The sequence below is a fragment of the Pelophylax lessonae genome, assembly GCF_965119305.1.
Source record: "Pelophylax lessonae genome assembly, chromosome: 2".
NCBI lineage: Eukaryota > Metazoa > Chordata > Amphibia > Anura > Ranidae > Pelophylax > Pelophylax lessonae.
Window position 1 is genome coordinate 204,383,874 of NC_138769.1, and position 17,720 is coordinate 204,401,593.

At 44.8% G+C, this 17,720-nt stretch overlaps 1 protein-coding gene across 1 annotated transcript in view; it reads left to right on the forward strand.

The window, feature by feature from the left end:
- LOC309545976 (cyclic AMP receptor-like protein A) overlaps positions 1–17,720 on the forward strand; it is a 1,007,699-nt gene that overhangs the window by 910,184 nt on the left and 79,795 nt on the right. Inside the window, exon 9 of the mRNA XM_082245442.1 lies at positions 9,872–9,954. Within this exon, the coding sequence (XP_082101568.1) occupies positions 9,872–9,954 (83 nt within the window). The remainder of the gene's footprint in view (positions 1–9,871; positions 9,955–17,720) is intronic.

Sequence of the window (17,720 nt, forward strand, 5' to 3'; positions counted from 1 at the left end):
GCTAGGCCCAGAGCTGCTATGAGATTTCGCCCATTATCGCACACCACCAGGCCGGGCTTGAGGCTCGCTGGCAGCAACCACTCATTTGTCTGCTGTTCCATGCTCCTCCACAACTCCTGCGCGGTGTGTGGTTTGTCCCCCAAACAGGCAAGTTGTAAAACTGCCTGCTGTCGTTTAGCCCTGGCCGTGCTGAAGTTGGTGGTGAAGGTATTACGCTGTCCGGATGAGGAGGCGGTAGAGGATGAGGTACAGAAGCACACTAGGCCCCAATTACTATTGTTTGTACACCTAAAAGGATGGAGGAGGAGGAGGAGGAGTATGGAACAGGCAGCACCCTCAAAGCTTCAGAAGTATGAGATGAACCCCAAAAACTTGGAAAGGTGGATCTCACACGTACCGACACAGACTATTCCGCAATTTAATTGATCCCCAAAGGTTTTTATTGAATAGCGGAATAGGAAATATGATCAAAAAAAGTGTATGTATCTCACACGTACAGAAGCACACTAGGCCCCAATTACTATTGTTTGTACACCTAAAAGGATGGAGGAGGAGGAGTATGGAACAGGCAGCACCCTCAAAGCTTCAGAAGTATGAGATGAACCCCAAAAACTTGGAAAGGTGGATCTCACACGTACCGACACAGACTATTCCGCAATTTAATTGATCCCCAAAGGTTTTTATTGAATAGCGGAATAGGAAATATGATCAAAAAAAGTGTATGTATCTCACACGTACAGAAGCACACTAGGCCCCAATTACTATTGTTTGTACACCTAAAAGGATGGAGGAGGAGGAGGAGGAGTATGGAACAGGCAGCACCCTCAAAGCTTCAGAAGTATGAGATGAACCCCAAAAACTTGGAAAGGTGGATCTCACACGTACCGACACAGACTATTCCGCAATTTAATTGATCCCCAAAGGTTTTTATTGAATAGCGGAATAGGAAATATGATCAAAAAAAGTGTATGTATCTCACACGTACAGAAGCACACTAGGCCCCAATTACTATTGTTTGTACACCTAAAAGGATGGAGGAGGAGGAGTATGGAACAGGCAGCACCCTCAAAGCTTCAGAAGTATGAGATGAACCCCAAAAACTTGGAAAGGTGGATCTCACACGTACCGACACAGACTATTCCGCAATTTAATTGATCCCCAAAGGTTTTTATTGAATAGCGGAATAGGAAATATGATCAAAAAAAGTGTATGTATCTCACACGTACAGAAGCACACTAGGCCCCAATTACTATTGTTTGTACACCTAAAAGGATGGAGGAGGAGGAGTATGGAACAGGCAGCACCCTCAAAGCTTCAGAAGTATGAGATGAACCCCAAAAACTTGGAAAGGTGGATCTCACACGTACCGACACAGACTATCCCGCAATTTAATTGATCCCCAAAGGTTTTTATTGAATAGCGGAATAGGAAATATGATAAAAAAAAGTGTATGTTTTTCACACGTACAGAAGCACACTAGGCCCCAATTACTATTGTTTGTACCCCTAAAAGGATGGATGAGGAGGAGGAGGATGAAACAGGCAGCACCCTCAAATCTTCAGAAGTATGAGATTGTGTTCACTGTACCCCACAAAGATTGTGTTCACTGCACCCCAAAAGGATTGTCTTCACTGCACCCCACAAAGATTGTGTTCACTGTAATCCACAAAGATTGTGTTCACTGTACCCCCCAAAGATTTTGTTCACTGCACCCCACAAAGATTGTGTTCACTGTACCCCACAAAGATTTTGTTCACTGCACCCCACAAGGATTGTCTTCACTGCACCCCACAAGGATTGTCTTCACTGCACCCCACAAAGATTGTGTTCACTGTACCCCACAAAGATTGTGTTCACTGCACCCCAAAAGGATTGTCTTCACTGCACCCCACAAAGATTGTGTTCACTGTACCCCACAAAGATTGTGCTCACTGTACCCCCCAAAGATTTTGTTCACTGCACCCCACAAGGATTGTCTTCACTGCACCCCACAAGGATTGTCTTCACTGCACCCCACAAAGATTGTGTTCACTGTACCCCACAAAGATTGTGTTCACTGCACCCCAAAAGGATTGTCTTCACTGCACCCCACAAAGATTGTGTTCACTGTACCCCACAAGGATTGTCTTCACTGCACCCCACAAGGATTGTCTTCACTGCACCCCACAAAGATTGTGTTCACTGTACCCCACAAAGATTGTGTTCACTGCACCACAAAAGGATTGTCTTCACTGCACCCCACAAAGATTGTGTTCACTGTACCCCACAAAGATTGTGTTCACTGTACCCCACAAAGATTTTGTTCACTGCACCCCACAAAGATTGTGTTCACTGTACCCCACAAAGATTGTGTTCACTGCACCCCAAAAGGATTGTCTTCACTGCACCCCACAAAGATTGTGTTCACTGTACCCCACAAAGATTTTGTTCACTGCACCCCACAAAGATTGTGTTCACTGTACCCCACAAAGATTTTGTTCACTGCACCCCACAAAGATTGTGTTCACTGCACCCCAAAAGGATTGTCTTCACTGCACCCCACAAAGATTGTGTTCACTGTACCCCACAAGGATTGTCTTCACTGCACCCCACAAGGATTGTCTTCACTGCACCCCACAAAGATTGTGTTCACTGTACCCCAAAAGGATTGTCTTCACTGCACCCCACAAAGATTGTGTTCACTGTACCCCACAAAGATTGTGTTCACTGTACCCCCCAAAGATTTTGTTCACTGCACCCCACAAGGATTGTCTTCACTGCACCCCACAAAGATTGTGTTCACTGTACCCCACAAAGATTGTGTTCACTGTACCCCCCAAAGATTTTGTTCACTGCACCCCACAAGGATTGTCTTCACTGCACCCCACAAGGATTGTCTTCACTGCACCCCACAAAGATTGTGTTCACTGTACCCCACAAATATTTTGTTCACTGTACCCCACAAAGATTGTGTTCACTGTACCCCACAAAGATTTTGTTCACTGCACCCCACAAAGATTGTGTTCACTGCACCCCAAAAGGATTGTCTTCACTGCACCCCACAAAGATTGTGTTCACTGTACCCCACAAGGATTGTCTTCACTGCACCCCACAAGGATTGTCTTCACTGCACCCCACAAAGATTGTGTTCACTGTACCCCACAAAGATTTTGTTCACTGCACCCCAAAAGGATTGTGTTCACTGCACCCCAAAAAGATTGTGTTCACTGCAGCCCACACACAGAAAAATGGATGTGGATCACTGACACCTGCCTATCTCCTATCCCACACCACACAGCAATATCGATTGTAGTTTGTAGAACACACTGACCCTATAATTCAGCAGACTCTATCCCTAAAATGCCTACAACTCGCCCTGCCTAAACACTCCGACCTGACCCTAAATTCTATCCGGACACCAATTCGTTTTCCCTGCCTGTCTTTCCCTAATCAGCAGCCAGCACGTATGTGTGCTCTGTCCCTGAGCTAAGCAGCAGAATGACGCCGCTGCGGCTGCCTCGAACTTATAAAGACTTGGTCACATGCTTCAGACGGCCAATCACAGCTACTCATACATTTGCAGGCATGGCTGGGATAGCTTAAGGCACACCAGTTAAACGATTGTTGATTGGCTGTTGAAAGCCCGCCATGAAAAGAGCGCCAAAACATGCAAAACCCGGAAATAAAGCGACCGAACACGGATTTTTTACCCGAACATACAGTAAAGTGTCCGTGTTTGGGTAACAAAAATCCAATTATTCGGTACGAACACGAATAATACAGTCCGTGTTCGCTTAACACTACACAAATGTCATCCGCTCCGTGAAAAAAAAAAAAAAAAAAGTCCCGCAGCGGAGCTTTCACACGGAGCGGCCGTGTGAAAGAAGCCTTACACAGATTTAGACAGATTTGTGAACTGTATTTGAGAAAAATAGGCCTTTTGTGTGCATAGAAAACGTCCTAGATCTTTGAGTTCAGCTCAAAGATGAAAAAGGGGGGCAAAAATAAAAGTGTTGCGTTTATAATTTTGTTCTGTGTAATAAGACAAGTGTCTTCTCGCTTGTGCTTCGGCACCTTAGTATTTTGTAGTTAGGCGCGTGTGTTGCGCCCTTTTTCTTTTCTCTTTATCTCCTTTTTCCCTTCACCTTTTCATTTCCCTCTACCTCCCTACTGCTCTCCCCCCCCCCTTTTTTTTTCCCTTTTTTTTTTTTTTCTCTCCCTCGCCCCCCTCTCCTTACCTCTCCCTCCTCCCCTCCTCTGGGTCTTTAGTTTTTAACCGGTGGGCTGGACCCGTTGGTTGGGGGGGATATGGCCGCCCCCCGCCCTGACCCGATCCGTTTGGTCTCCTTAAATGCGAAGGGGCTCAATACCCCTGAGAAGCGCTCCATTGTACTGTCGGAAATCCATCGTCTCCGTGCTCATGTTGGTTTTCTGCAGGAAACGCATTTCAAGTTGGGCAAGATCCCCAAATTGGGAAACAGGCGTTTTCCTACGGTCTACCATGGCTGTTCCTCTGATTCCAAGACGAAAGGGGTTAGCATCTTGATTCATTGTAAGGCTCCTTGGAAGCTCTCGGATGTGTGGAATGACGAGTCTGGCAGGGCCCTTTTTGTGAAGGGCCAGTTGGGGTCCATCCCTGTTACCTTGGTGAATCTCTACCTGCCCAATACGAACCAAATTTCCTATATGGACTCAGTACTTTCTAGGCTGGCAGACTTCGCTACGGGACAGATTCTTATGGGTGGGGATTTTAATTTGGCTCTGGAACCACTGCTGGACACCTCTAGGGGTTCCTCCCAGCTGTCCTATGCTGCTCTGCGTCGCTTCAAGCAGTTGATTCATGCTTTTCGCCTGGTAGATCCGTGGCGGGTTCTTCATCCCCGGGATAGGGATTATACTTTCTTCTCCCCCCCGCACGACTCATATTCGCGTATTGACTTTTTTCTGTTGCCGCAGTCCTTGCTGTCCAGGGTCTCCGCTGCCTCTATTGGTTCTATTGCCATTTCGGACCACGCTCCCGTTCTCCTCGACTTAGACCTGCGTTCCCCTGAGCTGTCACAGTGGCAGTGGAGGCTTAATGACACCCTTCTCCAGGATCCTGCTATTCTGGGGGAACTCGGTACGGAATTGAGGAACTTTTTCGCATCCAATGCCACGACTGACAGCTCACCCATGATGGTCTGGGAGGCCCATAAGAGCTATATGCGCGGGGTCCTGATCAAGCTCGGGTCGCGGAGAAAGAAGGAAAGGAGTGCCCAAATGTCTGCCCTCCTGGCGAAAATTGGCAACCTAGAGAGGGTCCACAAACGGTCACAAGCAATTACTGTCCTCCAGGAGCTCATTATTCTTCGCGATCAGCTCCGGGATCTGGTCCTCTTCCAGCCCAAGGCCACCCTGGCTAAATGTCGCCAAGCTTTTTATGAGCACGGGGACAAGTGTGGGAAATTACTGGCCAGAGCGCTGCGACAGCAGAGATCTAGGGCGTTTATCCCAGAGATCTCTACCTCAGCTGGCCGTACGGTCCATTCGACGACGGCCATAGCTGAGGCTTTTCGCCTGTACTATTCCTCCTTGTACAATCTGTCCTCTGACCCTTCGCCGACATCACGTGACGCTAGGATCCTGGAGATTCGATCGTATCTCTCGGCCTCCGGCCTCCCCACCCTTTCCCCGGAAGATGTGGAGGAGTTGGACGCACCTCTACGCCCGGGTGAACTCACTGCAGCCCTGGGGGGCATGCAACCCGGGAAAGCGCCTGGTCCGGATGGGTACACCCTTGCGTACTACAAGTGCTTTGCAGAGGTCCTTTCACCACATTTTTTATCCGCATACAATGCGGCTGGCGAGTTGGCGACCCTGCCAGTTGATTCCTTACGCGCTCATATCACCGTCTTAGCCAAGGAGGGCAAGGACCCACTGCTGTGTGCTAGCTACAGGCCGATTTCCCTTCTAAATATCGACCTGAAACTCTTCACCAAAATCCTAGCTTCCAGACTGGCTCCCCTGCTCCCAAGCTTGATCCACGATGATCAAGTGGGTTTTGTTACTGCCCGGGAGGCTAGAGATAATACCGCCAAGGCTATTGACCTCAGCCATTATGCTAATAGCCGCCGAATCCCAATGCTGGTCCTGTGGACGGACGCCGAAAAGGCGTTCGATCGGGTGAACTGGGACTTTCTTCTGGCTACCATGGCGCATGTAGGCCTGGGGAGGCGCCAGTTGTTCTGGATCAAGGCCATCTACTCCAGGCCTTCGGCTAGGGTGAAGGTCAATGGGTCTCTTTCGGACTCCCTCGACATAGCAAATGGCACTCGTCAGGGGTGCCCACTTTCCCCGTTGATTTTCGTTCTCGCTCTGGAACCTTTTTTGAGAACTGTGAGGGCGAATGTGGATGTGGCCGGACTATCGGTGAGTGCAAGTGAGTCGCCTAAAGTGGCGGCATACGCGGACGATCTACTCTTCTTCCTGACACGACCTCTCACTTCCCTTCCGAATCTCTTGCGGGAATTTCGGGTTTATGAGTCATTGTCGTTTTATAAAATCAACCAATCGAAGTCTGAGGCACTAGCGGTGGGTCTGCCGACTTCTCTGTCGGCTCTACTGAAAGCGGACTTTCCCTTTAAATGGGGCCTGTCTCACATTAAGTACCTGGGGATATCTCTCCCGAGTTGCCCGGAGAAAGTCTTCGACTGTAATTTCCCACCTCTTTTGACTCGTATCAAGCAGGATCTGGAGGGGTGGCGCCAAGGGACTTTTTCCTGGTTTGGACGTTGCAATATCATAAAGATGAACATCATGCCCCGCCTCTTGTATGTGCTCCAAGCACTGCCCATTAAGGTCCCGTCCTCCTTCCTCAGAAGGGTGAACAGGGTGTTTCGGGAGTTCCTGTGGCGTAGGGGCTCCCCCCGCTTGGCGCTGCGGGTGCTCCGGTTGCCTAAATTGAGTGGGGGAATGGCGATGCCTGACGCAGTCCTCTACTATGAGGCGTGTCATCTTTCTCGCATAGTCGACTGGTACCGCCATGGTCCCATGAAGCAATGGGTCCGACTTGAACGTATGTCCGTACGGACTCCCCTGGAATCCGCTCTCTGGAGCTCGGACCCTGTACCCAGGGAATTGGATGCCCATCCGACCATAGGATCCACGCTGGCGGTGGGTAGACGCCTGTGCCACAATGGCCAGTTGGCGCCCTTTCCTTCGCCTCTCCTCCCGGTGATTGATAACCCGGCCTTCGGGCCCGGGGTAGATCAGCCCGGTTTTAGGTCTTTGAAGACCGCTGGGGTTTACCAGGCCCGGCACTTTGTGAGGGATGGGGCTTGGATCTCGCGCTCTCACGTGAATGCCACGGCGCCCTTTGCCTCCCTGTCCTTTTGGCAACGGATCCAGCTTGTTCATTTTCTACAAGCTCTTCCTTCGGCGTCTCTGTTTTCGAGACGACTCACATACTTTGAAGATTTGTGCTCTGACACCTCCCCTCTTCGCCACATGGTCTCCCTGGTCTACCGGGCGCTGGCCTCACCGGACGAATCTTACCGTCCCCCATTTATTGCCAAATGGGAAAGAGACCTGAGTGTATCTTTTACGGACCATCAGGTTGAGAGAATATTATTTTTCACTTACAAGACCTCCCGCTGCTCGCGGTATCAGGAGGTGGGCTACAAGTGCTTAACCCGCTGGCACTATACCCCAGTTAGACTTCATCGAATGTTTCCGGCCTGCCCGGATGTCTGTTGGCGATGTGGGGAGGAGGTTGGCACCTACCTACACGTTTTCTGGTCATGTTCCAGATTACAATCTTTCTGGTCAGAGGTCTTACGAATTGCTAGGAAATTTACAGACCATTCCCTCACCTTGGACCCAGCCCTCTTCCTCCTTCATCATCATGAATATCCGAGAGCGTCCTATCGGAAATCAATTCTACCACTTCTGTTCACGGCAGCTAAAAGCTGCATCCCTCCGCTCTGGAAGCAGACGCAGCCTCCTACGGTAGCTATGTGGCTCCGCAAGGTTTCTTGCCTCAATGAAATGGAAGATCTAGTAGCCACTGAGCACGGTTCACGAGACAAGTTCCTGAAACGCTGGTTCTACTGGCATGAATTTAAATATACTTCAGAATACACGGAGATGATTTCCTGCTGATGGTTGATGGGCGGGGGCCGGCCGGCCGCCCCCCACCCCCCTCTTTGGTTCTTCCCTGACCCCTTCCTCTCTCACCCTGGTCCCCTTCCTCCCCCTCTTTCTTTCTTTGTCTAATTTCCATAGCTCCTTCTTCTCTGTCTAGGCTTTAGACATACCGTCTATAGGTGTTTTCATCCTCTGTACCGTTTCTGGGTATTAGCTATTCTATTACGGGCTCCCTATAAGGTCGTTCAGTCGGTTTCCTGGAGTAACGCAGTGCGACGCCCCTTTGGGGGAAGTAATGCCAGTGGACCCTCGGGTGTTTGCCGCGGCATTCTGGGGCGCTTAGGGGGGGCCTCCCTTCCCCGGTAGCCGGCCATGAGATGGATGCCGGTGGGGGGGGGGGTCTACCTGAAGGTGTCCTGAGCTTTTCGCTGTTCACTATTCGGTTCTAGAAGTTTAGACCGTGGGCTTCACGGAGGGTTTACAGTCTGTTTCTGATGTGCTCTATAGACGACTTAGTGCTACGTTAATAAATTTTGGAATGCTGCCTGTATTGTTTATAATTTGTTATCTGCTCACCACACCTGAAATTTGATTGTACCTGTTGTTGGTATATGGTATGCTTGGATGTTCTCTTTCTAATAAAGAAAAAATTTGAAAAAAAATAAGACAAGTGTCAACAGTATACCCTAGAAGAGTTTAGAGCACTTAAATACTCAGGAGGATAGTGTCAGTTATTGGCCAAGATGGACCAGGTTTCCCATACGGAGTGAAAGGCTGAAACCTGACCAAGCCACAACACGAGTGTGTGTGTAATAATGGTGGAGTCTAACAAGAGTAACCACTTCTGATTGATTAGGGGCTTCCATAGCCCTTCAATGTTTGGCTATGGTGACCCTGTCGGCAACCAATATGTGCGTGACAAAGTCACGGAAAGAGTGTGGTATATGGTCAATTCCGAGGCTCAGGACAGCCAAAGCCGGATTGAGAGGAGTCAACATTGATTATTTTTAAATCCTCATCCTCATGCTGCTAGTATTAGTAAATAGATAGAAAAGTGTATCTTATCATATTTACTTTTTTAAAACTTTCTCAGCTAAGCTAAGTATGCATGAACTAAGGGCAGGTGGATTCCAGGAAGTAAAAGCGACATGAATCAGCTGCCCTTACTCAAGTTGGCCACAGCCAGAATTGCTAGGGGGGTGTTTTTCAAAGTGATTTCTCAACAAAATAAAGCTTAGAGACATGGATGGACGGGTTTGCTTTGAATATTAAAAATGAATTAAATAGTGTTTTTGGTTTGTGGTTCTCAGATGCAGTAAAGATCCACTTTAATGTCATAGGGTTGAGGTGTTTTTAATGTACAAGCTGTGATTGACAGCCTGACTTTACCTTCTCTATGCTGTGCCTGAGGCTTTATCCAGTTGGGAAGTACCTGCGTTTTAGGGAACAGAATAAAGCAGAGTTCTTTGCTCTCTCATTATGTACCAGAGTTGTTAATAATATATATTTTGGCAGTATTTTATGTAAATCTTGGCAAAGAAAAAGGAGTAATTTCATACCTTCAGGATCAGAATTCTCATACTGTTTTAGGATTTCTCTTAGTAAGGTGTGGTGCACCTTACGAAATAAACTTTGTCCCGAATCATCCCCTGTATGTGACCTTTGAGGAGTTTTGCAACATTCGTTTTCTTTTATTATTTTGTGTATAAATGTTGTCAAGGTGTCAATGTACTGCCTATGTTTGACAAATGTAACTTCTGTTTTCTAGATTTTAATGGCTGAAGAAATTAAACCTCTGAAATGGTATCCATGTGTGTATCTTGCTGTGTCATTATTTCCTCTTCTTAACAGGTTAGTTTATAATTTTCTATTTTTATTTTTTACTTTTTAAACAGTTCTGTACAAATTAATTTTTATTCAATAAAAAAAATATAAAAAAATGATATATACTGTAGTATAACAATATGATTTGCTTGTTTTCCAATTAAGTTGAATAGTTTTCTTTTAATTCTGAATTCAAGGCACAAAAACATTAATATATACTTAAATAGCCAGAGGAATGTAAATCTACTTTGTGTGCACCCAGTGGCTTTGCAAACCCAGACATTCGTTTAAAAAAGTAGCTGGACTTTATCGCTGAGACACGAAAAAGACTTTTAGCGCTGCTTCAAGCGAGAAGACACTCTCCCTCGGGTCCTCAGGTGTGGGGATGCCGGTGTCCAAACAAACTTATCCAGTGGTGGAGATATGCAGCATCCAGGGGACCGCTCTCCTGACATGATCAGTGTAAGGAGGCATCAGCCAGCACTACCCCACCAACCATACCCCTCTGACACATTTCCCCCCGCCAAGCAGGGCTTAGTCATGGAGGTGTGGTAACTTCATCACTGTGCTGCATTGTACAGAGAGCAGAGCTGTGAGAGGCACCCAGCAAGCCCACCACCACATGCTACCCAGTGCTGTATTTTGGTTTTGTGCTGCCCTAGGCCTGACTAAACTTGTGCACCCACTAATTTAAATATGACCCATCCCTTCCTGTAAAGGCCACACCCCTTCCTGTTTATGACCCGCCCTATCATCTGTAAACCACAGACCACAACCACAGTGTATCAGTGCCCATCAGCGTAGCCTCATCAGTTCCCATAAGTTCAGCCTCATCAGTGCCGATCAGTGCAGCCTTATCAGTGCAGTATATAAGTGTAGCCTCATCAGTGGCCATCAGTACAGCCTATCAGTGCCCATTAGTGCAGCCTAAGATATTTGGACTTGTGTTTGCTGCCACTGATTGTAATCATATTATTTCAAAGTGTAGCGCAAGCCGGCAGGGACCCTTTTCTTGTGGGAGTCGAGAGGAGGCTGTTTTTTTTTTTTTTCATGCGAGGTGCAGCTTTTTTGCTGCCCCCCCGCCAAGTGCCGCCCTAGACCTGGGCCTTGTCGGCCTAGGCCAAGATACAGCGCTGATGCTACCTACAGAAAACTAGAGGATACAAAAAAGAGTCACTCTTCACAAGTAGAGGGAGCAGCAGTAACTGGAATGTAATACAGAAAGCTCCTGCACAAACATAAAATCTCATGTGGGATTATTGCACGGTATTGGAAAAAATTGTCAAAACACACCAAGATTCAAAGAAGAATACATACATTTTCTTGTATTGGTCAATATTTGCGATACCACAGTTCAACTTTAAGCATGACCATCATATAGTTTTTAAATATCCTCTATTTCTATATCTTCCATTGCTGGATATTTGTGATTACTACAAAACCATTCTCTGTGTGTACCACTTTTATCTCAGTAAAGTCACGAGGCCAATGTATTACAGCTAGAACAAAGAAAAGAGTATTTGCTCATAGGAACCTGATTCTATGTTTTATTTTCCCAACATGGGTAAAAGATAAAAAAAAAAAGCTTCATTAGCTTTTGTCAGCAGAGGAAGTTGTATATTTTTTCATTACAGGTTTCATAACGCAGGCTAACTCGATCTTTGTAAGTTACCCTGTTTTCCAAAACTGCTTCAAAGCAGCTAACAAGATGGCCTTCATTACTGTGCTGGCATTTAGCTTCACAAATAGCGTTGGCTTAATATTATAAAAATGATAGCAACACAATCAGGTTTTACTGCAAGCTTTGGATGTAAAGTATATATCAGTCTAACCTTGGCCCTACACTGAAATGTTTTTACAGCAAATAACCAAAAGTTTATGCAATTAATGTCTGTATATATTGCAGGTACAGTATGTCACAAACTCACACACATTATTTTCAGAGAATTATTTTTTAAACACTATTTCAACAACTGCTTTTTTTTTTTTTTTTTTTTAATATTTGCCCTTAATTAAAATTGACAGCCTGCTTAATTAAGCCAGCTTCCTCAAAGACCAGTAAGAAAGGGTTTGCTGGAAGTTCTAGGCTATTGTCTTCTGTAAAGACTTGGAGGTTTGACATTATTGTAGGGAAAAGGCCTCAGTAGAAGAGTGCCTTATCTTCAGACTGCGTGGCGGTCTTGATAACAGAATGGAAAAGTAATCTCTGAACACACTTGTTTGCCTATCATTGAGAATGCAATGGTGCTGTTGCCGAGCTACTATTGAACGCCTGACTAGGAACTCACTGCCTGTGCCATCTCATGCAATTATTGTTCAGACTGTTTTGACAGTACGCACAAAAGTGTATTTATCATTGAATGATTGCAATGAAAGTTTAAAGAGTGAATGACTGTTGCTTCTGAATTTCATGTGTATGTATAATTTGTATTTAGCCATTTTGCTAATTCATATATACATATATATATATATATATATATATATATATATATATATATATATATATATATATATATGTGTGTAAAGAAATGGATATTCAAATAGATAAAGCAAAGATATGGGGTCTGTATAGTTTGGCTTTGTGTTGTATCAGGATTTTTGAATTATGAAATACATTTATGAATGTTGCAAATCCTTTCGTCAAAAAAAAAAAATGATATGAGAGATTTCAGTACTTAACTAGAAAAAAAAGTTCGTCGAGACAAACTTTAAGTTGGCTTGAGAAAGCTTGACCAGAAAGTTTGAAAAGTTTAGATCGATCGATCGATAGAAAAGGTTTGAAGATCGATAGATAGAAAGAAAAGGTTTGAAGATCGATCGATAGATAGAAAAGGTTTGAAGATCGATCGATCGATAGAAAAGGTTTGAAGATCGATCGTTCGATAGAAAAGGTCGGAAGATCGATCGATCGATCGAAAAGGTTTGAAGATCGATCAGTAGATAGATAGATAGATTAGATGAGTTTGAATGAGTTTACATTGATTAGCATCAAAGCTTCATTGAGTCTAATGGGATTTGGAGCTTGGGTCATCTGAACATCCTGTCAATGAAAGTCTATGGGCATTTTTTGGGTTTTTAATTTTAATTTTTAGGAAAACCGTAACTCAAACCAGTCTAAAAAGATATAGCACACCGAGTCAGAACAGTATGAAGGTCTGTGCCGAGTTTGGAGTATGTAGCTTGAACGGTCTAGGAGGAGTTAGTGTCCAAAAATTTACCGCTAAGAAAAATAAGAAGAAGAAGAAGAAGAAGAAGAATAATAAGTTTAAATACAATATTAGAAAGTTGGCTTTTGCATGCCAACTTAATAAAGTGGAAAGGAAAAAGGAGGTAATTGGCGCTGCCTGGATCGAAGAAACAATGAAAGCCAATGGGAGATTAGTGGAAAATAAATACATGTATCTCACCAATCCTTAAAATTAAAGAAGTAAAAGTGCTGAAGTGCAACAAATAAATAGTGTAAAAATATTGAATATTAAAATAGCCTCTTTTCGTCCTGTCTCTTAATACAGGGGCTATTTTTTCTGTATGCATAGTTAGGCTATAGTAAATTTCTTTTTAGATCTAAGGCCTCAACCTTTTCAGTTTTTGTTCCTATTAACACAGCATAGCTTAATTTAAAAATCACTGGTTACCTTTTTAAGTGCTTTTAGCTTTTTTTTTTTTTTTTTTAAATCCCGCCGAGCTCTTCCTGCCTTTTGATATTTAGGAGGGGGCTGTGGTGTAATGTTTAACATAATTAACCATGTCTGTACTGCGCTAGCAGCTCTTCATTATCAGTTGTAAACAGGGGCTTAGCTTGAATTGTAAAAGACCTGGGTCACCTTTGGGCATACCAAGGACAGTAGTAATGTGGCAGAATTGCGCTAACAGTAGGATGGGCTTAAAGGGGCATGATTGAATAAAACCTGAGTCTCCTTGTACTCATGAAATATGCTTTGTTTGTTGTGCCACAAGCACGAGTCTAACAGACATATATAAACCTCAGCACAGTTTTTTTTTTTTTCTATACCAATGAAGCGCTTCCATTAAGATCATTTTGTGTACACTGAAAATAGACAAAGAGCCAACACTTGTCTGAGCCTACCTTAAACTTCATTAAAATAGCCAGGGACTGCTTAGCTGTCAAACTGTTGAGAAAGTGAACACTTTGGCCTGAAATGTACAGTATAGTGTATATAGTGCAGGAGTCTGTCATGCACAGCTATGGTCAGTGCTGGTTTTAGGAGTGTATAACACACAGAACGCATGGATCAGGAATACGTATTACACTAAATACAAGAGTCATAAGTACATAACCCACAGAGTGCAGGGCTCAGGGGTATCCAGGGTATGTAATGCACAAAATGCAAACGCCAGGTTTGTGTAATGTGCAGAGTGCAGAATGAGGAGTTTTACACTTTGTCTGAGCCTACCTTAAAGAAGAACCTCATTAAAATAGTCAAGGACTGCTTTGCAAAGAAGTGTTACTTACTCCCAAGGCTTTGGTTGGTGCCCTCAAGAAACGTCAGCCTATCGGGCTGTGGAAAAGACTTAGATACGCTCTCAATATAAGGACTTTGTTGTCAGAGAAAATTTGTCCTCCGATCAACTTTTCAGAACTCAAGCCAACATTTTCATCCATCCTGAACCTGGTGTGTGAGGTCTTCCAACCTGAATTCAATTGGACTGAATGTCTGATGTTTTGCAAATTATAGGAAAGCATATGTGATTCCATACCAATCCAGACCCCGTGCTCATCTGAAGGATAGAAACTTGGTGGGTGAACTTCCTCAGTTGTCAGTTTCTGGACTCTGGAGATTGATCCTCATTCTGAGGTTTTTAGAACTTATTTCTCACACCTGGCATGGGGCAGATGTGGCTTTCCTAGCTTCCAGGTTTAACCAAAGACTGTTGTTTTTTCTTTAGACCAGGGATCCTAGCTAGCCTTTGCATTGGATGCTTTGATGACCCTGTGGGTTCAGGTCATCCTTAACTACAGTATGCTCTCAAGGCTAAGAAAACGTACTTCTTGTAAAATCTACTTTCACTCTTTGTTGAGTATTGTGATAGGTGCAAAACTAGCATTCCTTCTTAGGAATAGTATAGTATACTCAGTGGGATAAATCTTTGCTTCTCCAGTCAGGTGTGGATCAGCGTTGTACTTTGAGGACCATACAGGGCCTACTCTCAGCCTTAGTAGTTCCTTTTAGAGGCTGCTTGTTGCTTGTAATTGTTCGTCTTGTGTTTTTCCTAATGAATTCATGGACTCTCACCCTGTTTTTTGATTGATTCATTTGGGCCTCCCATCAGGGATTTTTCCCTATCTATCCTTACTCATTGGATTGCCTTCTTGTTGCAATTAGTCCAGTATGGTGAGTTCAGAGTTGGCAGCTTTAACCAGTAAGGTACAGTACCTTTTCCTGTCTTCAGTATGGATAAGGTTGCTTTGAGGCCGGGGCCTATTTTCTTCCTAATGTGTTTTTTTCTTCAATCAACTGGACCAGAAAATAGTTTTGCCTTCTCACTGTCCTGATCCTGTGCATCCTCTGGAATGTTCCTTCCATTGATTCAATATGGTATGCGCTGTGCGAGTTTATCTCTCAGCTACTTCTTCTCATTAGACATTTTTAATGCCAGTTTCTGATGTAAGGTGCTTTTAAAAAAAAAAAGGCTACAAGGAAATAGAGTGCGCTCTGGTAGACATGCGATGCATCTCCTGGCTCCAGTCTATACAGATAAGGGACAAGGTGTCCCTAATCTAAATGTTGCTTGGGCGCTGCATGAGGATTCTGGAGTCCAGAAAAAGAAACCTGGGAAAAACACTTAGGCCCCTTTCAGTTTTTAGGCGGACCTGATCAGACCATCCATTGCCCTCTGTGGAGCGGCGGATGTCAACAGACATGTGTCCATTGACCGACATCTGATCCCATCCGCTAAAAACAGACGTCTATCAGATCGTATGGCATTTGGGTGTAAACAGATCGTTCGTTTTCATTTGATCGGCCATAGAGGACAGCAGGCTGTGTCTGTGCGCCATGTGAAAAGTCTGTCCCATGTAAAAGTGTCCTTTTATATATTTCCTTTATTCTGAACTTATAGAGAATGCTTTATAAGGGCAGTGATCTACTCTACCTGGCAAATGAGGGAATGGAGGGAGAACGATAAGCAGATCACACCCTTTGATTGTTACTACTAACCTGGAGAAGAGACAGAGAAAGGAAGGGTAGGAAAACACTCCTGGTAACTTCAGTGGGTATAGAAAGAATCACCCCCATTTTCCACTTCTTAATAATAGACTTCACTGTGCTTCTAGGTAATGATAAAGTCTTTGACATTTTTTTGTATCCATCTGTCGACTTGTGCCTGTCCACAACTTTATCCTGGAGATCTTTTGACAGTGCTTTGCTACGCATACTTGATTGTTTGCTTCAGTTGCACTATCAAGGACCTAAATGCTCCAGGAAATGAGCCTGGACCACAGCTCATCACAGTTGAAAGTCAAATGGCTTTGTGTGCCATTGAGAAGGCATTTAGCTCCACCTGATGTAAACACGGCAGACCGCTGTTCTGTCAGTGATGAACACAGGGACTCCCCTTTAGGAACACAGGTCTCTGTGTTCATCCAGCAAGCCCATCCCCCACACAGTTAGAAAGCATCCCTAGGGAAACATTTAACCCTTTGATTTCCCCTGGTGTTAACCCCTTCCCTGCCAGTGTCATTAGTCCAGTAACAGTGCATTTTTTTTAGAATTGTTGCTCTTTTTTTGTTTATAGTGGAAAAATAAAAATCGCAGAGGTGATCAAATACCACTGTAGCACTTCCCCCTAAGGGACTGCTGAATTCTTCACCTTTTTGGGTCCCTCTTGGTTACCATTAGCATCTGCATGCACAAACTTAACACTTTACTTTCCGGCTCAGTCAATGATCAGTCTAGGGGTTGTAGTTGTTTTTGTTGTTTTATTTTAAATAGGGATGGGAGAAGGGATAGAGTGGGATACTCCAGAATTGAACTATTCACAGTTGATGAGGACTCCTATCTGAAGATGCATCCAAGCTGCAGATTCACCTTGCCACTAGATGAATTTAAGGAAAAGTCTCTGTAATGAAGACTTGATTGAGCAACCATCTACAGGGTACTCGCCTAACACCCCCTTTCATTCCACCAGCTGACACCCGTCCTCTGACTACTCTACTCTGGGGTGGCCTCCTCACAGGTCATGTCCTCAGACACTATCCCCTGTACTCATGATACTGTTTTTCCAGGTTCTCCGGTGTCTAACCCCCTCTAGTCAGCTATCCTGGACTTCTGGGATCAGCTCCTTGCTTCTGGTTCACCAGGTTGACTGCCTGTGACCACGTGCCATAAATGCAGAGGAGGAGACAGCTGTCATCCTCCCTCCGAAACTCTGTTCACCAGCCAAAGACCCCGAGCACATGTGCTCCTAGCTTTTCACAACCAGTCTGTGCCAATCACTGAGGCTGTATCAAAGCCTGTGTACCCATTGGGCCCTGTTTCCTCCACTGTCCAATATGCCTCCCTATTGGACCAGTGTGGACACTCCCTAGACCAGATGAATCACACACTGAGCACCATGACCTAACTCACAGATCCTGCTCTCTGTTAAGCAGAAAGCAATATAGAATGTGTGTGCTGCTCCTCTAATAGGCAGACAGAGCCAAAACTATACACACTCTCTAGCACCTACCTAGGAGGGTGCTACACCACCAAAATACAGCTCTAAATGTGGGGAAAAAAGGACATCAATTTTATTAGGAAACAGCGTCACAAGATCGTGCAGTTGTGCCGTAT